Here is a 24,755-nt window from a genome sequence, read left to right as displayed (position 1 = left end):
TTCAGGGTCTGTACTGTCTTGTGTTGCCTTCAGGGTCATTGTCCCAGAGTTCAGAGGTCAGAGCTGCGCTGGTCATGCCCACCTCCGTCCTCTGCAGACTAGGACAACAGCCGTCACGTCAAAGGTCAAAGGTCTGTTTGGACGTGATGCGTTCAAGTTCATCAGGAGTGCCAGAAGAGGACGTGTGAACGAGAAGAATAAAGTGGGACTTTTCATCTTCTTTTCTTTGCAGTCATGTGACGTCGTGGCCGAGCGCCCGGTCGGCAGCTCCAGAGTGCGCTTGATGGCAGACCTGCTGCAGGCCAAGTTGGACCAGAACCGGATCCAGGACCAGGACCAGGACACTCCTCCCCCTCAGGTCAGTCTCTGATGTCACACCTGTTTGATGACGTCACACAGGCGTGATGCGTTCACAGGGGGATCCAGCCAGCCATCTGTCTCCACACGTCCCGGTTCAGCCGCCGTCATGGAGACCGGTAAAACGTAGCAAAACACAAGGTGAAATAAAGGTCAGGTGTAACGGTGTGTTCACGTTTGCCAGAGCAAGCGAACGCAGCAGCAGCAGCAGCTGAGCTTACGGTTCAAGCAGAAGCTCAGCTCCCAGCTCGTGGAGCACAAAGAGCAGGTAGAGAACCTCTCACCCGGCAGACACGCCTTCGCTTTCCACCACCGTCTGATGACAAGGTGTGCGTGCACGTGTGTGTGCGTGCACGTGTGTGTGCGTCCGTGCAGGGCTGCTGTGCGAGCGATGTGTGTTTCTTCTGCCAGCAGAAAGTCTACGTGATGGAGCGTCTGAGCGCTGAAGGTCTTTTCTTCCATAGAAGTTGTTTCATGTGCCACGTGTGTGACGCCCCGCTGAGACCCGCCTCCTATCGTTACCACGCCCCCAGCGGTGAGCGGGAGTGGCCCGGTGGTCGTGTGACTCGGTGGGGTCTCATCCTGATGTCTTCTTTCCTCTCAGGCAACTTTTTCTGTCCCCAGCACTGCGAGTCGTCCTCTCGTCCCAGTTCATCCGCGCCAAAGAAGCCCAGGACGTCATGTGACAGGGCCTCGTGCCCCCGGACGTCTTGTGTAAGCAGCCATGTTGACTTTTATGGTGATGATGATGATGGTGGTGGTGGTGATGATGACTATGTCTCCACAGACGTCTCTGCTCTCCTCCGCAGACTCTCAGGTCTCCATGGCAACAGAGTGTCGGCGCTCCTCAGGTGAGTCGTACGACTTTACACACGTACACACGCTCGTTGTGTATAAATGCACGTGTGTACATATGTGCCTGTGTGTGTGTATATATATATATGCATGTATGCGTACATATCCGTGTTCGTGCGCATGTGTGTGCATGTGCACATGTACGTGTGCGCACATGCATGTGCATATGTGTGTGTGTATATGTATGTGTTATACAGTATATGCACGTGTGTGTCCATGTGTGTTTGCGTGTGTACATATCCGTGTGTGTGTGCATGTGTGCAAGTGGACGTGGGTACATGTGGACATGTGCCCATGCATGTGCACATCTGTGTGTGTGTGCACGTATGTGTGTATGTGTAATAAATGTGCGTGTGTGTGTGTGCACGTATGTGTGTATGTGTAATAAATGTGCGTGTGTGCATGCATGTGCAGATGTGTACACGTGTGTGTACATATGCGTGTGCACATGTGCCTATGTATGTTCATGTGTGTGCGTGCACGTGTGTGTGTTTTCAGTGATGTCTGTGATGCCAGAGAGGATTGAAGTAGAAAATGATCAGGATGATCTGTCGGAGGTTGCTGAGATCTCTGAGGAGACGCTGACTTGCTTCAACCTGGGAGGACCTGAAGACGTGCAGACGAGCAGGTCACGCCACCTGTGTGTGTCCAACGCCACCTGTGTGTGTGTGTCCAACGCCACCTGTGTGTGTCCAACGCCACCTGTGTGTGTGTGTCCAACGCCACCTGTGTGTGTCCAACGCCACCTGTGTGTGTGTGTCCAACGCCACCTGTGTGTGTGTCCAACGCCACCTGTGTGTGTGTCCAACGCCACCTGTGTGTGTGTGTCCAATGCCACCTGTGTGTGTGTGTCCAATGCCACATGCCTGCTCACATTTCCCTTCCTTTCATCTCACACACGTCCTGTTTGTGTTCAGGTGTGAATGGGCGGCTGAAGCGCCAACTTGTGGTGCTCAACAACCTTTCACCTCACAGACGTCCAAAGCGGCGTGGAGGGAGGATCTACAACATCACTTTCAGCTGATAGGCTGCGAGGAGGATGAGGAAGAGGATGAAGACGATGAGGACAATGAAGATGAGGCCGGCTGTGAGGAAGGTGAAGATGATGGTGCTGGTGGTCAGTGTCCTTTTATGGAACTTCCTGTACTCATCCTGGTGGGGGGCATGGCTATCTAGGAACGTACACATGCTGCCTGTCACCCCAGCAGATACAAGTGATGTCATGTCTTATGGAAGCGCCGCTCCCTCCACTGCCTCCTTTGTCACCAAGCCAGACTCCGCCTCCTGCACCTGTTCAGCCTGGCCTTGTGTGCAAGAAGCCCCGCCCACTGAGGTTGCCCACCAAGCATGTCCTCCCCCGATGGAGGCAGTGGGAGGAGCTAGAGGACGAAGCTCCTTTGATGACAACCTGTCGATGAGGAAGCTCCGCCTCCTGCGAGCAGACACAGAGTGGGTGGAGCCAGAAGAGGCAGGAAGCGGTCGACGCCAACGGCAAACACACGACCGACGCTCGCAACCCGTCTTTTGTCACCGCTATCTCAAAGGTCTGCGCGAGGCTCCGCCTCTCCGCCATGCAGAAGGAGGCGGAGCCAGGGCTCTATGGAAGGCGTTGTTTTCCAGGAACAGGAACAAGAGGAACGAGGGCGGGGCTTCACTTCCAGGTGCAGACAAGCTGAGGACGGACGAAGATGAAGGTGACCAGCGAGCTGCTGCTGCTGCCGCTGCTGCTGATGATGTCATGTAATTGATGTCAGCATCACTGCCTTGACAGGAGGCCTCACTCTGATGGAAGAATGTGACCTGGACTCATCCACTCTGCAACAAAGATGCTCCCTGCAGCCCAAAACCAACGTGAGACAAACACAAGCATCCCAACGTCATATCCTACAAAGTACAAACATCTCGTGTGGTCTTTGTACTTAGCTGCGTTTGGAAACCATCGACCTGACCTCTAACCTCCACCTGATGTCACTAAAAGACCAGCAGACAGCACAGGTATCCAATATCATCCTTTGGTGTCCTTTAGTGTTGTTTGGTATCCACTAGGGTCCTGTGGTATCTCTGGTATCCATTGGTATCACTGGTATCCATTGGCCATCATTGCTTTTGTGTGTTGCAGCCTGCATACGTTCCTCACGCGTTGGCTTTCAAAGCCAGCTTTCCCATTCAGGTACACTCTATATTATCAATAATACCAACATAAACTACACCAGTGTTTTTCAACCTTTTTTGCACCAAGGCACATTTTTTTTTTATTGAAAAACCACGAGGCACACCACCAGCCGAAAATGCTAACAAATGACCTCTGTAGCCCACATGGACAGTATAAAGTTGTTCTCATCACAGTGTCAGTGTAGGAATCAAATAAACTAAAATAACAAGTATTTTAGAATCATTCACATTTCTACTCACTCAGTGTAAAACCTGGCCTGTTTGGATGAACACGGAGCTAATATCCTGGCAGGAATCAAAAAAGACACACACAATGGTGTTTAAGCTTACTTGTGACCAGAGCATTGTTGGATATCTTTCACCACACACCAAGCACAACGTAGTAATTTCCTTGCATCCCCAGTGAAAGTAAATCCAAATGAAAGACAGCTAGTATTGCCTCGATTTTTTTCCAGGGTGCAGTTCAGAGTTAGCATCTTTCCTTTTCAAGAACTTCTCCATCACTGTTTCGCTCGTCACAATGCCACAGTCATCGCCATCTGACATCCATGCATTGATTCTTTTGCCTGTACAAAGCAATTAGCTACCTGCTGCCACCTACTGATATGGAAGTATATTACATGGCTACCCTGCCGATCACTACTAGACGGCACAGACACTCAGCAACTGCACATTATTTGCGGATAATAATTAGGTGAAATTGGATACTTTCCCACGGCACACTAGTGTGCCACGGCACAGTGGTTGAAAAACACTGATATACAGTACTATCAATACACTATATGTACTATCACTACACTACAGGTATATCATATACTATCATATCATTGAACCAGAAGCATTTCAGAACTTTTGACATTTCCAAACATGTTTGTTCTCAGTTTGTGCGGGAACATTGTCCAGAACACAAAGCCGGTCTTCAGGGTTCTGATGGACTGTCCTCCTGTGCCACGGAAGTGGTGGGGGTTCTGGTGGACCCCAAGGAGCCGTCTAGTTTGAGCGTTATGGAGACCCTGTTCCAGAATGGGCACGCACACCCGGACACCGGAATCTCCCGTCGGGTTCAGAAGACCACGCGCAGACGAGCAAAGCGGGAGGAACTGAAGAGACTCCACAAGGCTCAGGTGAGTTCTCCAGAGGGGGTTTGGACGGGTCCCCAGTTTGGTTGTGAACCATAAGGTTGTACGTGGCAGCTGATCCAGAGACGGCTGCAGCTGGTGGAGGAGGAGCAGCGATGTCTGGAGGCCAGAGGAGTGACGCTGGAGAGAAGTCTGAGAGGGGAAGGTATGAAGGCGTCCCTAGGAACCAACCCTGCCCACCAGAACTCCACCCTCATGCAGCACTGGTTCCACCTGGTCCAGCAGAAGAACCTTCTTGTTCGATACGAATCCCAGCTTCTCATCTGGTCAGTGTGTGACCCTTGACCCCTGGTTGCTCGCTGGCTTCTCTGACCTCTGACCTTTGGTTCCTCAGTGCACGAGACCTGCAGCTGGAAGACCGGCAGAACCGCCTGCAGCAGGAACTCCGGCAAAGCATGACCCTCGCCGGTACCAAGTCTTATTATTATTATTTATTATTATTATTCTTATTATTATTATAATTATCAGAGTAGTACAGAATGAAGTACTGTCAACCAAAGGCTGTTTTGGGGTGTTGGCGGTGTCAGACCACCTGAAGGAGGAGCAGCAGCTGCTGAAGGAGCGGCAAATCCTGCAGGAGATGTTGGAGGTGGTGGAGCAGAGGAGGGCTCTGGTACCCCTGCTGGGGGAGCAGCGATGGCAGGACCATCAGGAAGACCGGGACCCGAAGGAGGTCATGATCGCCCGGCGGACTGGACTGGACTGGGCCTGAGCCCGCTTCCTGAGACTCTGCTGGATTTGTGCTGGTCCGGTACCCACGTCAGAACCCTCTCAAGACCATCTGGACCTCATGTGAAAGAACAGCTGATGAAGCAGAGGTTCCTGCTCCGGTTTACATGAAGTAACAAGCAGAAGGGAGATTGGCTCACATTCTTGAGCCATGAGATGAAGAACCTACATGATGGCATCATGGACAGGTTCTTCATGGTCTCATCCACTCTAGATGGCTTTATAATCCATGTGCCAACTTCAGCTGGTGCAAACTATTTCTTCATTCAAAACCAACTTCAACTCATTCTTGGTGTCCTAACGTCCTTGGTGTCCTAACATCCTTGGTGTCCTAATCTTCTTGGTGTCCTAACTGTGCTTGAACGTTGCTTACAACATCCTGTGTGTCAATACGGACGTTTGAAAATGTGACATTTGTACGTTAAGAAGACACAGGCTGATGCTTCCAATGAAAGGTATTTATTTGCTACTGTAAATATTGCTTCTGTGCGGCGATTGGTCCTACTGGTCCACGGACACCTTCATGTCCTTCGACACCAGTCCAGAGGTCACCGGGTGCATGGTCGCCCGGTGAGCGAGGAACACTCGCACCGCTTCCTCTCGGTACTTGGCAAAGTTGAAGACCTCTCTGGAGGAGACAACCAATGAGGACCAGTTAAGTCGTGAGGACAATGAAGAGCCAAAAGAACTCATTGTCAATAGAAGAAAACGGGTCACTGCTGACCACAACCACGCACGCACCAGTACACACTACTACTACTACAGCTGCTATAATAATAATAATAAAGGTATTGGTATGGGGATGTGATGGTGAGTTTATAAAAAGCGCATCCCGAGTGTGAATACCTGAAGAGCGGTCGTGTGAACTTCATTCGGCCCTGCTCGCTTGCCATCTTCAGCGCCAAGGGAACCGCCTCCTCCCACCGCGAGCGCACGCACAGTCGCAGCCACCTGGACAAAGCGGCCAATCTCAGCAAGCCCTCATGGAAAGGGTGGGCGGGGCTGTGGGACTCCATACTCACCTGAAGCGGATCTCTGAATTTGTGCATGAGTTGAAATCATAAACCTCCTGCATCTTCTTCACGTGACTCACGGGAAGCACTTCCTGTCAACACAACACCACCTCATCACTTCACCTACGCTACCACAATTATTATTAGCAATACTACTACTACTAATTTCACCTATAGTACCAGCGCTACTAGTATGAGTAGTAGATTGAGAGCTTCACCTGGAGGAGAAGAGACAAAAAGTCTATGAGCTGATGTGAGGAGAGTGCGTTGATGTCAGCCTGCGTGAAGGCGCTGAGGTCCTGCTCTTTGGCCTGTTGGGGTAAAGAGGATGAGTTTGGGGTTGGACGTGAAGGCAAGGTACGGTAAGTCTCACCTGGATCCACCTCTGAGAAAGAGCGGCACAGGCGTCGGCCAGCGTGGTGTCGTATCTGAAAAGACACACGAGTCGGGTCAGAAGAGAAGCGCCTGAAGCACCTGAAGACCTTCATCGTCCTCACTGTGGTTTCACCGGAGGCATCCCGGGAGTGAACATCCACGCGTTCCAGTCCACCTTGTTCAGGACATCCACCTGAGAGACAAATCCACATCAACCACTCCTCCAGGGGACAAGACCCGGTCCCATGTGTCTCACCTTGTCCTGAAAGTAGGTGAACAGGAAGTCCTTCCACTGGTCCGTGGTGACGCTGCCGTAGGCAAAGAGCTGGATGTAAGATTTGATGAAGCCCATGAAGACCTCTGTGGGACACACGGGACTCAGAGACGCACACAATGACTCCGTCGTACGTGCACATGCGTGTTACCTGGACCGCCCAGCAGCTCCTCCAGGTGGTAGAGAAGAGCAAAGCCCTTCTCGTAGGGGACGGAGGAGAAGGCCTCATCCGGGTCCACGTCCTGCAGACTTGGGACCAGGTTGGTCAGAGGGTTCTTGGCTCCAAATGTGCTGACCTGAGACCCGGAAAGACACATGAAGACCACACATGCGCTCTCAGCAATGACAGCTTCCCACCGAGTCATGGAGGTCCTTCCAGCCTCCCAAGGCCTTGAACTGGCGGAACGCTTCCCCCTCCAGACGTCTGCCAATCATCCTCTCCAGGTAGACCGTGTGACCCTCGTTAAGCCTGCGCGCGTGCACACGTATGGATGCCGACTTCCCTGTGTGAGCGTGCACGTGTGCGTGTGTGTGTGTTACCAACCAAAAGTGCTCCCAGGTCTTGTTGGTCACCAGGTTTCCTGTCCAGCTGTGGGAGATCTCATGTGCGATCACCTGTCAGGAAGAGGACATGTCAACACGTGTCCTTGGCACCAAAGACTTGAAGGTCACTGACTCACGTTGGATAAGGACTTGTCTCCTGCCTGGGAAGACATGACACAAGGTCACACGCTTGACCTTCACCCCAAACAGGAAGTAAGTGTGTGTGTGTGTGCGCTCACAAGCAGCGTGGGCGTGGCAAAGGTCAGACATGGATTTTCCATCCCGCCGTAGGGAAAAGATGGCGGCAGGACCAAAATGTCATACTGTCCCCAAACGTACGGCCCGACCAGCTCCTCTGCCGTCTGCAACATCCTCTCTGTCTGACAAACAACAGCATTCTCACACTCCATTCTCATACACAAATAGCATTCTGACAAAAAAATATCATTCCAACTTATTGTGATAAACAAACACATCATTGTGATCAGATATTATGGCTGAAAATATCATTCCAAAAATATTCTGACAATAAATATTAAAACATTTTCATTTTGACAGAAAATATTCCAAAAATATTTTGAGAAAAAATTTCACTTTCACAAATATTCTGACCAAACTATATTTTTTAGAAAAAAATATTCTCACAAAAATATCACTCCAAAATATTCTGACAATATCATTCAAAAATTCTCATTTTGACAGAAAATATTCTGACAAAAAATATCATTCTGAAATATTCTGAAAATATCATTCAAAAATTGTCATTTTGGATGAAAATATTCTGATAAAAGACATCATTTTGACAAAACCTATTCTGACAAAAAATATCATTCTGATGAAAAATATTCTGACAATATTCAAAAATGGTCATTTTGACAGAAAATATTCTGATAAATATTTTGACAAAAAATATTCTAACAAAATATTCTGACAATATCATTCAAAAACTCTCATTTTGACAGAAAATATTCTGACAAATAATATTTTGACAAACTATTGACAAAAAATATTCTGATTAAAACTATTCTGACAATCAGTATCATTCAAAAATGATCTGACAAAAGAAATACATTCAACACAAACGACCATTGAATATCTTAAATGATATCTTGACCATTACTTTATTGTATCCTGTTACTTTGTGGAAGTGTTCTCTAAATAAATAACCTTCTTACTCATGACGTGTGTGTGTGTGTGTGTGCGCGCGCGCGTGCGGGTGAAAGATGAGGAGACAGACAAAGAGGGAGATACGTTGGGTTATGTTGTTGTGGTTTTTCGCTGAGATATGGTTATGAAGGCACCCCCATCAATTCATTCATGACTTCATTTTCATCTTCAAACACTGAAGGGGAGGGGGTGCTGACGGTTAGGGACTAACCTCAGAGAATTCTTGTGCCGCTCGGTCCACAAACTCCTTCTCAGACCAGACTGTGGTCCTGGGTCCAATCTTCCTGAAAAAAAGAAGAGGTCAGACCTCGCCCGCATGCCACCCTGTGACGTCTCGGGCCTCCAAAGTACCTGCTCTCCAGCGATCCAACCACCAACGCCATCAGGTAAGATGGCATGGGCACCTAAAGGTCACAGGCGAAAGGTCAAACAAACACTTGGATGGACGAAGAGGAGGAGATAAAGAGGACTGACCGGCTGTCTGAAACGATAAACGGTACGATGACTGTCCTGAGGGTCCACTTCCTGTCCGTCTCTCAAGGCGCTCATTGCTGCCACCAGCTCTTTAGGGACAGACACCTGGACAGGTAAAACCATCGCTGTCACGTCTGTGTGTGTGTGTGTGTGTGTGTGTGTGTGTGTGTGTGTGTGTGTGTGTGTGTGTGTGTGACCTGAGCATAGTAGGTGTGTTTGATGGACGGGCTGTCCTGACAAGGAATCATACTCCTGCAGTGATGAGCCTGACACACACAAACGTCCAAAAGAAGAAGAAGAAAGGAGAAGGAAGTGATGAAAGTATGTGTGTCACATGACATGGAGTGCGAGCACACACACACACACACCTGGCACTGACTAAACAGGTATGGATGTTTCTTGCCCGCCGTCTGTTCAGGTGAGAGCCACTGTAGCGCAGATGCACCAGGGGACGTCTCATAGGTCACGCCCACAATCACATGCTGCCCCCTGATTGGGCCAAATGCAAACACGGTGAGAAGGAAACACAAGGACATGTAACGTAACAAACGGCTCGGGTCACCTGGAGAGGTCAAAGGGCAGCGTGATCTCCAGCGGCGTGCCCTTGAAGGTGTGTTTGGGGCCCATGGTAAAACGGGCCTCCTGCCCGTTGGCGCTCACCGACACCACCTTCACGTCTCTCGTGTCCAACGTCTGCAACAAACACACCCTTACCTGCCTTGACTTTACTTTACTCACTAGTTACTCCTTAACAGCTCTACTCCATTACTCCTTCACACATGCAGGTGGGTCCATTAGTAACTACATTACTAGTAACTAGGTTACTACTTTATACATGTAGTTGTTTCCATTACTAACTAGGTTACTACTTCATACATGTAGTTGTTCCATTAGTAACTCAGTTACTACTTATGTTGTTTCCATTACTAACTAGGTTACTAGTAACTAAATTACTACTTCATACATGGAGTTGTTCCATTAGTAACTAAGTTAGTACTTTATACATGTAGTTGGTTCCATTACTAACTAGTAACTAAATTACTACTTCATACATGGAGTTGTTCCATTAGTAACTAAGTTAGTACTTTATACATGTTGTTGTTTCCATTACTAACTAGGTTACTAGTAACTAAATTACTACTTCATAAATGGAGTTGTTCTATTAGTAACTAAGTTTGTACTTTATACATGTAGTTGGTTGATTTAGTAACTAGGTTACTAGTAAATAAGTTACTATTTCATACAAGTAGCTGGTTCCACTTGTAACTAGCTTACTAGTAACTACGTTTGTACTTGATACATGAAGTTGGTTCCATTAGTAACTAGGTTACTACTTGATACATGTAGTTGGTTATCAGGGGAAAGTTATTAGCGAAAAAGCTTGAAAGGTACGTGTGTGCGCGTGGGTGTTGGAAACGTATACCATGCTGAGGGTAGAATACAGTCTTTTTGTAGAAAAATGCGTCATGCTGTGCGTGGTGTAGTTATTTCTTTTCTATGTCATTGCTGGTAACTGCGTTGGAATAGTAATTAGATTACTCGTTACTGGAAAAAGGGTTGCTCCCAACACTGCCAGTCAGTCAAAGTTCAGGAGCATTAATTGCCTTCTTCGTGCTGCGTGACGTCATTGTCACGTCGCTAAGAAGAAGAAGCATGAATTGGAAAGGTGCACGTTGCACTGACTAGATAACGCTAACTTCTTCATATGTACGAATGAGCCCGTTAGCCTCCGGCGGCGTGACGTTACCAGAGTGGAAAACCGGTTCTCCAGAACCTCCACGGTGATCTCCACGCTGCCTCTGATCACGTGAGTCTCGAAGTCCACGTAGAGATTTAAGTTGAGGTGTTTGCTGACGCACTTGGCGGCGGACGCGAAGGAGGTCGGGTCCGCTGACATGTTGCTGGTCTGTCCGGCTTCCACACGGAGAGTGAACGCACCTGGAGCAAGCGGAACTACTTATAAACAAGCTCCATTCACATCCGCCAGCCACCTTTTCAACATAAAAGCTCCATCGTGATGAGGAAGGCTACTGTTCGGCTCATTTGCTTTGACGTACATACTGTAAGTGTAAATTAGTATTAATATGACAAAGTTAACAATGATTAGCAAAGTTATCTTCAGTTTCCATATCATTGTCTAATGTCTAGCATTGCTCGCAGCACACAGTAAAATCTTCTCAAAGTTAACAAGAAAACTAAAAAAAACAACAGGTGGAGATTCCCCCAAGGGAAAGTGCCCACGGGAAGTCAGCGAGGGCGACTTCAACCGCTATCGGAACGCAGCCATATAACCACCCGACTAGTCAATGTGTTGGCGTGTACTGATGGAAATATCGGCTCTTTTTCAGTTCATTTGGCTAGGCTCAATAAAAAGAGACGGATCTTTCGGCTCCCAAGTGGCGCCTCGGATTTTTTATTGTCTTAAATTTATTATGTGTATTTTGTAAAATGAATTACTAATGTAAAAAAAATACATGACATCAAACCTAATATAATGTTATTTTACAAAATACTAAAATAAAGAAATTAGGTCAAAATACGTCAAAATATTGGCGTGCAGTGTCCACTAGGAGGCGCCATAATCGACAGCAGCGAGATTGTGGCGGCGGCGGGAATGGTGGGAATACTCTGTCGTAATGAACGCATTTGACGGCTCAGGTTCGTCAGGACAGGGCGAGGCCGACGGTCGCCGTCCCTGGGCCCGCTTCTCTTCGTGGCTAGAGTGCGTGTGTGTGGTGGCCTTCGACCTGGAGCTCGGACAAGCCATCGAGGTGTGCGTTGTTAGCTTCGGTCTGTTAGCATTGTCGTCGCTGTTCGCTGCTACCATTGCCGCCGCTGTTGTACACTACTGCGATACGTCAACGTCGCCGCCATATTCAATGCGTCAAGGCTGCGCTGTAAATGAATACACTTGGGAGACCGGCACCAACAAATTTAGAAGCTCAAATACACTCCAAGTCCCCAACTAACGAAAACAATTGGTTCCAGACGACCGTTCTTATGTTGAATCGTTCTTGAGTAGGGGAAAAGGTAATATTACCAATTATATACGTACTACATGTACGTGTATACATATACAGTATATGGGTATGTACAGGTATGTAAATATGAGTTTGGATGCAGTAGTAATATTAAACGAGGATAATAATGAAAAAAAACAATAATAAAAATGATATAATAATACGTAATGATAAATGTTATTTACCTTTGAAGAAGAGTGGCCGAGCATGGAGGAGGAGGAGGAGATATTGAAAAAAAGGACAAATGGTCGTGGTTAGACTCTTCTGAAAGAGGTAGTGTTCTGTGGGTGGTGTGGAATTAAGCAGGCCTATTAACTCTTCATAAACTTTAATCACACGCCCTGTCCGGGTTGTACAATTGAGCTTTACTGTATCTCCCCATCGTCTAACTCTTCCTCTGTTGGTCTCATTAGCTTGAAGGCTGCATTAGCAGTGTCACTGTGCCCTCTACTGGTCAAGCATGTACAGTAGCAGTATAAATACTGATTGAGCGACTGACTACAAGGCAAAATAAAATAAAATATAGACCAGTCGGCTTGTGTTCGTATCCGCGAGTGTTCGCTAGTCGGATGTTCGTAAGTTGGGGACCTAGTGTACATTGTTTTTGGTGCCTGACTGTTTTCCAAGTATGTTAGTGTGTGTGTGAGTGAATGTATAAACGAGAGGAATTAGCTTTAATGTCTTTGTAGAAAGGCGCTTAATGAAAGTAAGTACATTTACAGTCAAACCTGTCTTAGCGGCCACCTTTATAGAAGGGCCACCTGCCTATAGCAGCCACTGAAAAATCCCCCCCAGCAAATTTACATGTTATAGACCCTGTGTATAGCAGTCACCTGTCCAACGCAGCCAGCAGCCACCCATTTTGTCTCCCTTGGTCAATATCTGACTCCATATAGCAGCCAAATTACCAACTCAAGTAGAAGCTTCATGCACGAAAAAGTTTTGTTTTCCAATCAATGAAGGCGTTGTGTGTAGACTTTAATTACTGAGTCCTAGCTCAGTCACAATCATTCACAAGATCCACACAAACTGTCAGTTGTTCCACATAAAAAAGCCGTCTTCTTTTGAGCTTGCTATTTCCTGGTCAAACATGTAACTTTAAGAGCATTTGCACCAAAACATTACCGCAAATTAGGCTGGGAACAGGACGTGCTCCCAGCGACGCTACAATAATTAAAAAACATATGCTAGCATCCATGGGGCAGCGGGAGCAAAACTGAGTTCGGTTGTACTTAACTGAAGTATTTTATCAGTTATCAGTTATTATTAAGCCTCTAGCTTCCTTTTAGTAAGTAAAAACCTTGGCTATGATTGCACTACATTGTCATGTAGACCTACAAAGTACACTTGGAAGAACAAGAGGTGAATAAATGTATTGCAACTGATGTGAAACTGATGAGGGGTAGGATTAAATAAGCTTTGCTTCTTCCTACTCCTTTTTGGACATGCAAAATTGTGAATTGTACTATGTGATGTGCTACTGTTTGACTCATATGCATGTTCAGGATTAAAACCATGAACCATGATAATAACAAGCCTAGTAGTGCTGTACAACTTTTATCAGCAGTCCGCAGTGCCATCTACTGGTCAACATTATTATTATTATTATTTTCCCTTTTTTTCTTTTTTTTTCCTCTACTGGTCAACATTCAAACTGGACGCCAACCTGTCTATAGCGGCCACTTTTGCAGACTCCCTCTAGTGGCCGCTATAGACAAGTTTGACTGTACTTGTATTCACTTACAGCGCAGCCTTGACACATCCAATATGGCGGCGACGTTGACTTTACTGCTCAGCGCTCGAAGGGACTATACATATATATTGTATGTCTATGGTTAGCTTAGCCCTGTCAGCATTGTCGTCGCTGTTGTTAGCTTAGCCCCGTTAAGCATTGTCATCACAGCATGTTGTTTTAATAAATGCGGATTGACTTTGTGTCAAGTGAATGTTTTTATTCTTGTCAGCTGGTTTACCCTCATCATGTGAAGCTGACTGAGAAGGAGGTAAGTTAATAGTCGTGGTTCTTATGACATTATTGACATGTTATCACAGCTTTTCCTGCCATTTTCTTCCCAGAAAAACAGCCTTTGCTACCTTTCCTTTCCAGACTCCTACTCAGGTAAATGTTTCAAGGTCCCCTAGGTCCTTAAGTCACGTCATTTATGTCCGAGTCTTTCCAGGATGCATCGGGGACACCCAGTTCAGCTTCAGGATGCGCCAGTCGGTTGGTCGCAGACATTCTCGCCCCAGAGAGGTCGTTTACAACAGAGACGCCCCTGCTGTGCTTCAGGTAGCCAATCGCAGCACGCCGTCAAGCAAAGAGCAGTTTGACAGGAAGTCTGTGTGTGTCTCTTCCTGTCTCCTTAGAGCGAAACCTCCCATTTTTATGGCTACGTGTATTTTAGACAAATCAAGGACGTGTCTGTGAAGCGAGGATACTTCCAAAAGGTGATGTTGTTGTGCATGAAAGCGGTGCAAAGTATGGTAGAATATGATGTTTCCATTGTTGCAGTCGCTGGTGTTGGTGTCCAGGCTGCCGTTCGTTCAGCTTTTTTACTCCATGCTTCACATCATTGCCCCCGAGTTCTTCGACAAGTCGGAGCCGTGTCTGGAAACAGGTCACGTGGTCGTGATGTCGGCCATGTGTGTGTTGAGACAATCCTTGACTGTAGTTGATGTCTTCCATGCAGTGTGCAACGAGATCGACCAATGGCCTTTCCTCTCTGCTGGACTGACCTTTCACCTGCCCCTTGTGGGCGTGGTCCTGCAGGTGAGTGTGTGTTGTTGTGTTTTGGCTGAGTTTTCTACCAATGACGTGGTTCCGTTCTTCAGGTGAGAATTCCGTGCCAGAAGGACAAAGCGGGAAGTCCAGTGAGAGCCGCGGTGAAGGAGGTGAGCCAACACTCTTCAACACTTTTAGATTTCCTCCAGGTAGTTGCTGCAGTGATCAGGAGGCGGAGTAACGTGGTTAGCAGGCGTGCACCTCCTAAGATGCTAAACTTGGCTTTCCTGCCACATTGAAAAAGCAAGATGGCGGACTGCGGTCTGCAGATTGCGGTCCATAATGGCGTTAACGCTAACTTTAATCCTCAGAATGTCCTCCCCACACCGACTCTGCTGCCTTCTGTACACGAGCTGGACCTCTTCAGGTCAGTTGCTGTGTCTGGTTTTGGCTTTGCCCTGTCCACGCGTGTCCACTCGGTGACCTTTAATCTGTCCAGGTGCTTCCAGTCGGTCCTGATCCATCTGCAGATGCTCTGGGAGCTCACCTTACTCGGCGAGCCCGTGGTCGTCATGGCGCCATCCCCCACCGTCTCCTCAGAAACCGTCTTAGCGCTCATCAGGTACCTAACCCCCCTTGACACCAGCCAATCAGATTCTTGTCAGCTGTGTCCGTGTCCTCAGCTCCATCAGTCCTCTCAAGTTCTTCTGCGATTTCCGTCCGTATTTCACCATCCACGACTGCGAGTTCCGGGAATTCACCACCAGGACGCAAGCGCCGTGAGTTCCATGCGTTCCTCCTCCTGCGCCTCCTCCTCGCCTTGAGCTCCCTTCACGCCAGCTGTTGTGTCCGTCAGGCCCAACGTGATCCTGGGTGTGACCAACCCCTTCTTCATCAAGACCTTCCACAGCTGGCCGCACGTCCTGCGACTGGGAGACACAAAGATGACAGGTGATTCTTAGTGTCCGTGTCTTCTTCACTGAGCAAACCCATCCAGTCGGAACTGTTATGGCTTCCTCCCTGTCAGGCCACGTCCCCAAGCAGTTGAAGGTGAAGAAGGTGTCCAAACTGAAGACGCTGGACACCAAACCAGGTGAGCGTGCACACGGAGTGAAGCCCTCCAAGGCCGTCTTCATCCTTTTATTGTTGGGGGGCGTGCAGTTTTTTACTTGTGAGTCAACTGTTTAGCTTGTTAGCTTCCTTCATCCCGAGTGAACCATGGACATGAACTCTTTCACTCCCAGGCATTTTCCAAAAGACAACCCCTTCAGGAGCAGCTGTTTTGATGATCTTTCGAGGCACACAGAATATTGAGTTCTATGGCTATATAACCACGGCACCTACCAAAAGTCACATTAGACTCCTGCCTTTCATCCGAAAAAAAAGTTTGTTTCTACCTTTTTGCGTTCTTTAGTAATCAGCATTAGAGCATAGACAAGTTTGAGGAAAATATAAGTTCCAAATTAAAAAAGGGAGAAAAACAGCTTTTTGTGACAAGATACGTAACTGTCACTTTCACAAATATTTTTTGCTTTGCTCAAATATCTAAACAACTATACCAACAAACACAAAAAACATCAAAATAACTATTTACAATAAAGGGCCAGAGTCGCCTCCACCTGCTGAGGAGACTGAGGTTCTTTGGTGTGTGCAGGACTCTTTTACGGACCTTTTATGACTCTGTGGTGGCCTCAGCCATTTTCTATGCTGCTGGAGAGGGGGCAGCACGGACAGGGACAGGAGCAGAATCAATAGGCTGCTCAGGAGAGCGAGCTCTGTCCTGGACAGTCCTCTGGACTCCATGGAGGAGAGAAAGATGTTGGCTAAGCTGACATCCATCATGGACAACACCTCTCACCCGCTACATGACACTGTGGGTTCCCTTAGCAGCTCCTTCAGCAGCAGACTGTTACACCCACGGTGTAAGAAGGAGAGGTTCCGCAGGTCCTTCATACCGACCGCTGTCAGGCTCTACAACACCTGCACCACCTGAACCATGTTGTCGTCACTATGTATTCTTTACTTGCGTATCTTGCTTGCTGCTGTAACAAGTGAATTTCCCTGCTGTGGGATAAATAAAGTACAATACAATACAATACAATACAGTTTCACATTAACTAAAACTGTGTGCGTGCATGCGTTAAAATGTCCCTACAACGCGTAACCTTCTGCACGCTACACTCCTCCACGCTCTTCTACTTCCTCCTTGCTGTCTAGCGTGTCAATGCATGCAAAGGATCCCTGCCGCACTCCTATCGAAAGCACTTCTGCCACCTTGTGGACATTTATGACGTTTTCTTGCCTCTCACGCAATAAAACACGAAGCTGCGTCTTTGGTATTGAGTGAGTTAAAGAAATAGGGGGACATGATTCAACACAGGAAGTAGTGTGACATAGTGGACCACTCACAGCCTGTACGCTGCTAACGTGGATCCTGTTAGCTCCCTTCGTTGCCAGCAAACGATGGTAATTAAAGAGCGAAGGGAAGTGTTGCTGCAGCTGGGACCGGTCAATGTGTTACAGCACTCATTTCTATAGCAAATGTTGAGCTGTAATCTTGTACAAGCCCACCAATCACAGGCTTAATTGGCTGCGTCACGCTCCACAGGAGCGAGCCACTGTTGCATATAATAGTAGTAATAATAATAATAATAATAACAACAACAACAACAATCAAGGCTTCATGAATTTGTGTGCAGGAGTCTTCACGGCTTACAAGAGCTTCCTGCTGAAGGACAAGGTCCTCATCAAACGCATGCTGAAGGTAACATTGCCGCAGCCGGAGGGCAAAGTGCCAACAGGAAGCATGAAGGTGAGAGACGTATGTCTCCACAGGGCATCCAGAGGAGGAGGCCATCTGAGGTGCAGAGCGCCATCTTGAGGAGACACTTTCTGGAGCTGACCCAGAGCTTCATCATCCCACTGGTAAGAAGGCATCACAGGAAGGCGCCCGGCATGGTAGTAAGCGTGTCGCCCTGCTTCCTGTCTGTCAGGAGCGCTACATGGCCAGCCTGATGCCGCTGCAGAGGTCTGTGACACCCTGGAAGGTAAGCCACGCCTCTGACATCAGTGTCACGCCCTCCCACACCACACCGACCTGCGTTTTGTCTTCAGACGCCCCCGCAGGTTCGACCCTTCAATCAGGATGAGTTCATGTCCATGCTGGAGCACGGCGGCCCTCAGCTGACCTCGGCGCTGCGAGGCGATTGGACGGGACTGTACAGGTGCGCCAGGTGAGACGTGGGCACGCCAAGCGGGTGCGTTTATGCTGCATCTACCCTGTCAACAGGAAGTTCTTCAAGTCTCCAAACTTTGATGGCTGGTACCGCCAGCGCCACGGAGAGATGACGCGCAAACTGGAGTGTCTCCACCTGGAGGTCATCTGCGCGGCTGTAAGTCGTCACGGCAACCACACCTCCATCACATTCCAGTCCAAGCAACACCTGCGGCTTCTTGCTCAGGACCTGCTGGCGTGGACCCGAGACAAGTCAGAGGTGGAGATCGTTGACTTGGTTCTGAAGCTCCGAGAGAAACTGGTCAGTTCCGCTTCAAGCCATTCTTTCAAAGTAAAAGCTCTGATACTGTCTGTGACTTTCAGATGAAAGCGCGAAGTCAGCAGCTGCAGGTGAGAGACGACATTTTGAACACACTTGATTCGTTGATCACGTCCATCATGCAGTCGCTGTCCAAAGACCTGCAACATGTCCTCAACGCACAACAAGACGCACACCATGTAGGTTAATCATGTGACACACGGGCTGGACAGGATGTAAGCCATGTAGATCCAATAAACGTAGCAAGTGTTTTCTATCACTTGCTGCCTGCAGTGAATAATGAGGTAGAAAAGATTCCCAGTAATAAAAGATTGAATGATAAACATTTATTGGAACGTTGACGTCTACCTACAGAGCGCCTTATTGAAAAAGTACGTTTGGTATGCAAGTCGGTGATGCTGACGTCATCTCTTGTTGGCGCTCCACCATGACCCCCCCTGCTGCCTGAGGACGGCGTGTTTCTCCTGGGGGCTGAAGTGGAGGATGCTGAGGATGGCGTTGAGCGTCTGCTGCCTCCCGCTGGCGTCCTGCAGCGTCAGGAACTTAAAGATGACGTTCTTCAGGTACTCCATGTTGGAGCCCTCTCGCTTGTGGTCTCGGATCAGTTTGTCCATCTGCGCTCGGAGCTCGTGAGTCTCATTGTCGTGGCGTTCGGCGTTGGCCAGAAGTTTGCCGTGCAGCTGGTGGATGTCCTCCTCCAGCTGGCGCTTGTGCCGCCTCAGCGTGCCAGCCTCCACTTCCTTTCTAGCCAGCTGCTCGGCGTACAGAAGCAGCGTGGGCTCAGTGGGCGTGGCTCGCCACAGCGCTTGGCTGATAGAGTCAGTCTCGCCCTCCTCGACGCGGCTGTTCTCTTCCGTCTTGCCGGCAGAGCCCGTGCTTTGTACAAGGGGGTCGCGGGTCAGCGCCGCGGCTTTCAGGCGCTCCAGCTCCTGGTCTTTTTCATCCAGCAGTGCCATTGTTCTCTCCCTCTGTTTGTGTAGCTTCGCCTCCAGACTCAGCAGCTCTTTGTGGTGCACGGTCTCGTTACGCTCCACCTCCTGTCTGTGGCTGTGCAGCAGCGCCGCCATGTGCTGCTGGTGCTGTTCTAGCTGGTGGCGGTGTGTGGCGGCGGCCTTATCGCCGTCAACGCGAAGGTTGATGTACTTTTCCCGCAGCTCCACCAGCCGCTCACGCACTTCCTCCAGCTCTCGGGCATGGCAGCCATCTTTGGCGTTTTTGCTCTTGGACGTGGCGAGTGCTCTGAGCTTGTACCGCTCCAGCTCGTCCTTCAGATGCCGGAGCGTCAGCTGGTACGTAGCGGCGTCTTCGCCAGGTTCTGCCTCACTTTCGGCCTTGCCGTTCAGCATCTGGTGCGAGTTCCTCTGCGCCGCTAGCAGCAACTTCTTCACCTTCTCCAGCTTCTCCTTCAGTGCCGTCACATCCAGCTGGGAGTCGTCCAGGCTGAGGTCGTAAGCTGACCTGCTGGAGGCGGCGAGGGCGAGCGTTTTGTTCTCCGTGTCCAGCTGCGCAATCCGCTCCCGAAGCGTCTGAGCCGCCTGCCGGTCTCGCTGCCTCGCCTTCTCACAGGAACCCAGAAGATCCGACAGCTCGGACACGCGCTGCTCCAGACCCGCCACCCGCAGCTCTGCGTCATGAGCACACTCACGAGCACGCTCCTCCTCTTGATTAGCCTGTACGCACACACATGACAAAATACACTACTATAACATTGTAGTCACGTGAAAGAGGCATGCACACATGTTGGCATCACACCGTAAGGGGGCAAATGTTAGGACAATTCCCAAAAATAGCTACAAATTAAATTAGGATTTTGCTATCGTTGTCGTGGCCTTCACATCTCACTGGATCGGTTTGCAGCCAGGATGAGAATCTGCACCTCCCATGGTTGTTGCCCAGAAAAGGATGGAGTGCCACCTCGAGTCGGGGATGAGATCCTACCTCAAGGGAGGAGTTTAAAGTGTCCCTGACATGATTGATCAACTTTGCTTCAATATGTTATACATTGTTGAGCAAAAAGGACATTTCCAGTTGACGGCGCCGGCCACCTCCATGGCCATGGAGATGCATATTCAAAACAGAATGGTAGGTGTCAACTATAGGATCTACAATTCCTGGAGAAATTGTGTGTGAATGCGTGAGCTGATTGAAGGGGAAAAGTGGGGAAAAAACAAATGAGCAGGAAAAGAGCAAGTGTTGAAGCAGACGAAGCTAAGCCACACCAAAATGTGCTGAAATTTTAAAACAGTCGTATTAACAATACCTGACATGATAGCACTTAGCGTTAAGATAAGTCTCTACTTATCAAAATGCTACAATGCTAACATCAATATGCAACACCCAGCGGGGTGGCGCTGCCTGCGTGTGTTAATACTTACGAAAATGTCACAAAATGCTGCTATGTTCATATTAGCATGCTAGCATTAACATGCTAATACCTGGCATGATAGCACTAACTGTTTATTCAGGTTTCTAATCATGTAAACAGCTAAAATGCTACTCTGCTAATGTTAGCACGCAAAGTGTCTGCCAATGTGTAGTAGTAACTATAATATCAATGGTAGCATGCCAGAATTGCTAACATTAGCGTGCTAAACCTAGCACAATCGCACCAAGTGTCTGCCAATGTTAAGTGTCTTTGTATTTTAATACCCATAAAAATGTCAAAAAGATGCTACTATGCTAATGTTAGCATGCTAACACAGCACAATGTCCTGAAGAACGCTAAATGTCCTGATTGAGTTCATTTTGACTTTGCACTAACCCTAACCACCAAATGGTGGAGGTTTTACCAAAAATGGTAAAAAATAAAAATAAAAAATAAAAAAAAAACAGGAAAAAAATAATTGGCTACAAGCGACCCGAGCCGGCTCCTGTAATTCAGTTCAATTCCAGCCAGCTCTCAGATGTGATTGGTTTGCGATCGACACATTGCTACATACAGCTTAGGAGGCGCAGCTTATTCAAAGGCGCAGGCCAAAACTTTGGGAAAAAAAACTTCCTAAAATGAGAGTTGTTGTGGGGAAACCCAGGGAGGCAGTATTCCTCCAAATGTGTAAGGATGATGGTGTGTGCATGAGTCAGTCGCTACCTCACCTATGGTCATGAGCTTTGGGTAGTGACAAGACCCGAAGTGACAAGATGGCGGGTACCAGCCCATGCCTATATTTCAGCTTCACCAGGACCTTAGTGTCAAGCTAAACTAGTTCTAAAGGCTTTCAGACTCACCTTGTTGGTCTCGTTGTGTATCTGGTCTTGGAGATGCTGTTTCAGCTTCCCGAGTTCCTGCTGGAGCTGCTCCAGTCTGGGATCTTCTTTCTCCTGTTCCTCCTTGGCTGCCTGCAACTTTCTCCTCAGATCATCTCGCTCCTCTCTCACCTGGTTCAGGTGAACCTCAAACTCAGACCTGCGGTCCGTGGCGTGTGAGGCTGCCAGGGCGGCGGTGTTGGCCTCGTGGAGGCGGAGCTCGGCGTCCTGTCGCAGGTCTCGCTCCTGTTGCAGGATCTTCTGCAACTCCTGCAGCTGCTGAAGCTGGTCGCTTTGTTCTTGCTCCCGCTCGTGCTGCTGCGTGATGACGCGAGCGCGGCTCTCTGCCAACTGCTGCTGGAGGGCACGGAGCTCCGCCTCCTGCTGTGCAGTCACAGCAAGAAGGCGGTCCTGCAGTTCCTCCACCTCCTGCTTCAGCTGGCGCTTGTCAGCCTGGAAGCTGGCCTCCATGCGAGACTTCTCCCGCGTCACTGTGGCCAAGGCACTGGTGAGCGTGCTCAGTTGGGTCTTGAGCTGCATGATTCGGCGTTCCGCCTCCACATTGTGAGTAGGTGTGGCCTGGTGCTGCTCCGCCCCCATTTTGTCGCTCTCAACCGCCTTTTCTTCCAGCCTGGTAAGACCTCCTGGTTCTCCTGCATCTTCCTCTGTCACTTCTTCACTAGGTTCTGCAGACTCCACAGATACTTCCACACCGTCCTCACCATCCTCCTGGAGGACCACGGCCTCATCACAGCGCTCCCGGTTCTGGTCAACGACCTGGGACACACTCAAGACTTTCAGACAGGCCTCGAGGGCCTCTTTTTCCTTCAGCAGGCTCTTGTAAGCACAGACAACATCCTTGAAGCGAGTTTGGTACTGAACCAGCTGCTTCTTCTGGCACTCGACAGCTTCCAGAAGCTCTTTCCTGCTGGGACCGCCCCCGAAACTCATCCCAAACTTCTCCATCACTCCAATCAGACTGGCGCCAGCATGTCACGTGAGAGGCGCCATGAACAAGAAGCCATCGAACTACTAGGAGACAGATATAGATGATTTAGAGATATACAGGTCGTTCTTTTCTCAGACGTAACAAGAAGAAAGACGGGTGGCCTTGAGCAAAGCCCCAACCCACCAACGAGCACCCACGGCTCCACCACAACGTCACCACAACATTAAATTCTATTAAATATACACGCAAACTGCGTTTACGTTAAATGAGTAGAGTTGAACCATTTAATCCGTTTCTTACCCGCACATCGTCTATTCCATGCAAATGTCCAGCCAACGTGTCTGAAAGTAATTTCACCGTACAAACAAACTAAAACGGAGCCGTCGCTTAACCAGCCGCCGCCATGCTGCCTTAAACCGGAAGTGACGTTGGTGGTGTTCATGGTGCGTTCATATTTGCAGGACGTTACACTATCAAAAGAAGTTGACTTGCGAAGTGACACTATAACAATAATAACATATTAATGTTAGAGTCAATTGTATCATGTGTAACGTAACCCAAAATGACACGACTGACATCCGAAATGTATTTCCTTTTGTTGAATGTTGCACGGCGATATTTTCGAGGGGTATTGAACGTGCAGGTTGTTCCAAAGCTCCGTGACGTAATTTATTCCGCGTTGGCCTGGACGTGGCACCGAGCGAGCTGCGCCCATTCCGCTGCCGATCTCAGCTCATCTCCGGGACTCACGGCTTCTTCTTATCCTCCTCTCGCGGTGCTCATCCGGGACACTTTATTCAAAATGGGTCTGACGATGTCGGCGTTGTTTGCTAAGCTTTTCGGCAAAAAGCAGATGCGGATACTGATGGGTGAGTGCGGGGCTACGCTAACCAACTAGCCGCTAAGCTAACTTTGGTGTGTGAGCGGTGGTTAACACCGCTAGCTGCTGTATGCTAGTTTTCAGAATCCACCCAAGTGCTGATTTTGTGCTCCGCAAATGTACAACACATTGGTGTGTGTTTCTTTTGTGACAGTGGGTCTGGACGCAGCTGGAAAAACTACAATTTTGTACAAACTGAAGCTGGGGGAGATAGTCACCACCATCCCAACCATCGGTACGCACGCGCGGACGTGACGTCATCTTGTCTTTTAACATGTGACTGCAGCAGAAATTCCGCTTTTCACAAAAAGAGAAACGACTCGTTTGGAGGTTTGACACTTTTAATCTTTGTGAAGGTTTCAACGTGGAGACGGTGGAGTACAAGAACATCTGCTTCACCGTCTGGGACGTGGGCGGTCAGGACAAGATCCGACCTCTGTGGAGACACTACTTCCAGAACACACAGGTAACGCACACGTGCACACGAGTCCAGCAAGAATAAGAACGTGAAGCATTCACCCGCAGGGTCTGATCTTTGTGGTGGACAGCAACGACAGAGAGCGAGTCACCGAGTCAGCGGATGAGCTTTCCAAGATGGTTGGACGGCAGCACTCAGGAAGTCAAAAAGGTATCATGAGAGGAGCGATGTCATCGGTCATGTGATTGCGTCTACAGATACAGGAGGACGAGCTGAAGGACGCTGTGCTTCTGGTGTTTGCCAACAAGCAGGATCTTCCCAACGCCCTGGCCGTCAGTGAACTCACAGAAAAACTGGGCCTGAACAGCCTGCGCAGCCGGACCGTACGTATCTCTGTCATCGTCACACGCGCCAGTCATCCTTTTGATTTCTTAACTCCTCCCATCTGCACGTGCTCAGTGGCACATGCAGCCCACCTGCGCCACACAGGGTACGGGTCTGTACGAGGGCTTGGACTGGTTGTCCAACGAGCTGGCCAAGCACTAAACCCGCCAGACACGGAACCCGAAAGCAGCAGGACAGATGTCGTCGTGATGTCACCACGTACGGATGACTGACGAGGAGGAACAGCCTTTCACAGGACTTTTTTTGTTTGTTTTTCCCCTTTTAAATTATAAGTGTCAGTTGGAGGCGATGTCACGGACTCCCATTATCCTCTTGTTCAGTTTTTCTTGTATTATTATTACGCATGTTTTTAGTCTCAACCATATGACTGATGTTCGGGGGGTGGGGCTTGAAGCCTGTCGTTGATTAATGTGAAAACGCAGCAAGTGATGCAATAAAAGTGTTTTTCTTCAGTAAAGCTTGTGTC

General features: G+C 48.7%; 5 protein-coding genes across 28 annotated transcripts in view; 3 read left to right on the top strand and 2 right to left on the bottom strand.

Annotated features, from left to right (window-relative positions):
- The window catches only part of LOC129176930 (protein-methionine sulfoxide oxidase mical3b-like), a 21,226-nt gene extending 12,587 nt beyond the window's left edge, over window positions 1–8,639 (top strand). For 2 of the 19 annotated variants that reach the window (XM_054767460.1, XM_054767467.1), the window contains 17 exons: window positions 34–131; window positions 233–358; window positions 417–476; window positions 542–625; window positions 733–892; window positions 962–1,071; window positions 1,145–1,208; window positions 1,711–1,852; window positions 2,130–2,329; window positions 2,418–2,906; window positions 2,984–3,063; window positions 3,136–3,207; window positions 3,332–3,382; window positions 4,266–4,508; window positions 4,578–4,789; window positions 4,858–4,931; window positions 5,051–8,638. In XM_054767460.1, the coding sequence (XP_054623435.1) occupies window positions 34–131; window positions 233–358; window positions 417–476; window positions 542–625; window positions 733–892; window positions 962–1,071; window positions 1,145–1,208; window positions 1,711–1,852; window positions 2,130–2,329; window positions 2,418–2,906; window positions 2,984–3,063; window positions 3,136–3,207; window positions 3,332–3,382; window positions 4,266–4,508; window positions 4,578–4,789; window positions 4,858–4,931; window positions 5,051–5,235 (2,450 nt within the window). In that variant the 3' untranslated portion in view covers window positions 5,236–8,638. Of the gene's footprint in view, window positions 1–33; window positions 132–232; window positions 359–416; window positions 477–541; window positions 626–732; window positions 893–961; window positions 1,072–1,144; window positions 1,209–1,710; window positions 1,853–2,129; window positions 2,907–2,983; window positions 3,064–3,135; window positions 3,208–3,331; window positions 3,383–4,265; window positions 4,509–4,577; window positions 4,790–4,857; window positions 4,932–5,050 lie in introns of those variants that run through there. The other 17 variants (XM_054767466.1, XM_054767464.1, XM_054767463.1 and 14 more) reach the window with 17 other exon arrangements.
- On the bottom strand, window positions 5,690–12,464 carry lta4h (leukotriene A4 hydrolase). 2 transcript variants are annotated; one of them, XM_054767479.1, is made up of 20 exons: window positions 12,304–12,463; window positions 10,846–11,036; window positions 9,661–9,791; window positions 9,467–9,587; window positions 9,296–9,364; window positions 9,099–9,203; window positions 8,976–9,028; window positions 8,836–8,908; window positions 7,697–7,837; window positions 7,595–7,618; window positions 7,459–7,529; window positions 7,272–7,383; window positions 7,066–7,210; window positions 6,897–7,000; window positions 6,763–6,833; window positions 6,639–6,693; window positions 6,484–6,576; window positions 6,275–6,357; window positions 6,099–6,203; window positions 5,690–5,880 (listed from the first exon to the last, which is right to left on the bottom strand). In XM_054767479.1, the coding sequence occupies exons 2-20, from the start codon at window positions 10,993–10,995 to the stop codon at window positions 5,754–5,756; spliced, it is 1,833 nt and encodes a 610-aa protein (XP_054623454.1). In that variant the 5' UTR covers window positions 10,996–11,036; window positions 12,304–12,463; the 3' UTR covers window positions 5,690–5,753. The 2 variants fall into 2 exon arrangements, with proteins under 2 accessions (XP_054623454.1, XP_054623453.1); XM_054767478.1 differs by having other exon boundaries at window positions 7,272–7,529; window positions 12,304–12,464.
- On the top strand, window positions 11,644–18,729 carry dennd6b (DENN/MADD domain containing 6B). 4 transcript variants are annotated; one of them, XM_054767483.1, is made up of 20 exons: window positions 11,647–11,869; window positions 14,083–14,121; window positions 14,195–14,237; window positions 14,299–14,408; window positions 14,486–14,566; window positions 14,631–14,736; window positions 14,809–14,888; window positions 14,951–15,010; window positions 15,212–15,267; window positions 15,340–15,462; window positions 15,524–15,619; window positions 15,697–15,791; window positions 15,868–15,933; window positions 17,540–17,604; window positions 17,676–17,765; window positions 17,834–17,887; window positions 17,955–18,064; window positions 18,130–18,232; window positions 18,302–18,376; window positions 18,439–18,729. In XM_054767483.1, the coding sequence occupies exons 1-20, from the start codon at window positions 11,735–11,737 to the stop codon at window positions 18,580–18,582; spliced, it is 1,731 nt and encodes a 576-aa protein (XP_054623458.1). In that variant the 5' UTR covers window positions 11,647–11,734; the 3' UTR covers window positions 18,583–18,729. The 4 variants fall into 4 exon arrangements, with proteins under 4 accessions (XP_054623457.1, XP_054623456.1, XP_054623458.1 ...); XM_054767481.1 differs by having other exon boundaries at window positions 11,645–11,869; window positions 14,631–14,888; XM_054767484.1 differs by lacking the exon at window positions 14,083–14,121 and having other exon boundaries at window positions 11,735–11,869; window positions 14,226–14,237; window positions 14,631–14,888.
- Window positions 12,716–23,167, bottom strand: gcc1 (GRIP and coiled-coil domain containing 1). 2 transcript variants are annotated; one of them, XM_054767477.1, is made up of 3 exons: window positions 22,887–23,167; window positions 21,620–22,666; window positions 12,716–20,064 (listed from the first exon to the last, which is right to left on the bottom strand). In XM_054767477.1, the coding sequence occupies exons 2-3, from the start codon at window positions 22,601–22,603 to the stop codon at window positions 18,799–18,801; spliced, it is 2,250 nt and encodes a 749-aa protein (XP_054623452.1). In that variant the 5' UTR covers window positions 22,604–22,666; window positions 22,887–23,167; the 3' UTR covers window positions 12,716–18,798. The 2 variants fall into 2 exon arrangements, with proteins under 2 accessions (XP_054623452.1, XP_054623451.1); XM_054767476.1 differs by having other exon boundaries at window positions 21,620–22,669; window positions 22,887–23,164.
- LOC129176940 (ADP-ribosylation factor 4) lies at window positions 22,215–24,755 on the top strand. Its single transcript, XM_054767507.1, has 6 exons — window positions 22,215–23,455; window positions 23,621–23,701; window positions 23,823–23,932; window positions 23,992–24,063; window positions 24,142–24,267; window positions 24,344–24,755. The coding sequence occupies exons 1-6, from the start codon at window positions 23,149–23,151 to the stop codon at window positions 24,428–24,430; spliced, it is 783 nt and encodes a 260-aa protein (XP_054623482.1). The 5' UTR covers window positions 22,215–23,148; the 3' UTR covers window positions 24,431–24,755.

The sequence above is a fragment of the Dunckerocampus dactyliophorus genome, chromosome 2, assembly GCF_027744805.1.
Source record: "Dunckerocampus dactyliophorus isolate RoL2022-P2 chromosome 2, RoL_Ddac_1.1, whole genome shotgun sequence".
Classification (NCBI taxonomy): domain Eukaryota; kingdom Metazoa; phylum Chordata; class Actinopteri; order Syngnathiformes; family Syngnathidae; genus Dunckerocampus; species Dunckerocampus dactyliophorus.
The sequence above is the reverse complement of the archived record's forward strand: the minus strand, read 5'-3'. Positions and strand labels throughout refer to the sequence as shown.

Bases quoted from the DNA above. Each gene is read 5' to 3' on its own strand.
- lta4h (XM_054767478.1), bottom strand. From the start codon at position 10,995: ATGTCAGCGGACCCGACCTCCTTCGCGTCCGCCGCCAAGTGCGTCAGC. The intron at 7,619-7,696 runs GTGAGCGCACAC...ATGTCTTCCCAG, and splicing joins TTGCCACGCCCACGCTGCTT to GCAGGAGACAAGTCCTTATC. The intron at 7,530-7,594 runs GTGAGTCAGTGA...TCTTCCTGACAG, and splicing joins GAGACAAGTCCTTATCCAAC to GTGATCGCACATGAGATCTC.
- dennd6b (XM_054767481.1), top strand. From the start codon at position 11,735: ATGAACGCATTTGACGGCTCAGGTTCGTCAGGACAGGGCGAGGCCGAC. The intron at 14,409-14,485 runs GTAGCCAATCGC...CTGTCTCCTTAG, and splicing joins ACGCCCCTGCTGTGCTTCAG to AGCGAAACCTCCCATTTTTA. The intron at 17,605-17,675 runs GTAACATTGCCG...ATGTCTCCACAG, and splicing joins TCATCAAACGCATGCTGAAG to GGCATCCAGAGGAGGAGGCC.
- LOC129176940 (XM_054767507.1), top strand. From the start codon at position 23,149: ATGACACGACTGACATCCGAAATGTATTTCCTTTTGTTGAATGTTGCA. The intron at 23,702-23,822 runs GTACGCACGCGC...ATCTTTGTGAAG, and splicing joins CACCACCATCCCAACCATCG to GTTTCAACGTGGAGACGGTG. The intron at 23,933-23,991 runs GTAACGCACACG...ATTCACCCGCAG, and splicing joins ACTACTTCCAGAACACACAG to GGTCTGATCTTTGTGGTGGA.
- gcc1 (XM_054767477.1), bottom strand. From the start codon at position 22,603: ATGGAGAAGTTTGGGATGAGTTTCGGGGGCGGTCCCAGCAGGAAAGAG. The intron at 20,065-21,619 runs GTGAGTCTGAAA...GTGTGCGTACAG, and splicing joins TACACAACGAGACCAACAAG to GCTAATCAAGAGGAGGAGCG.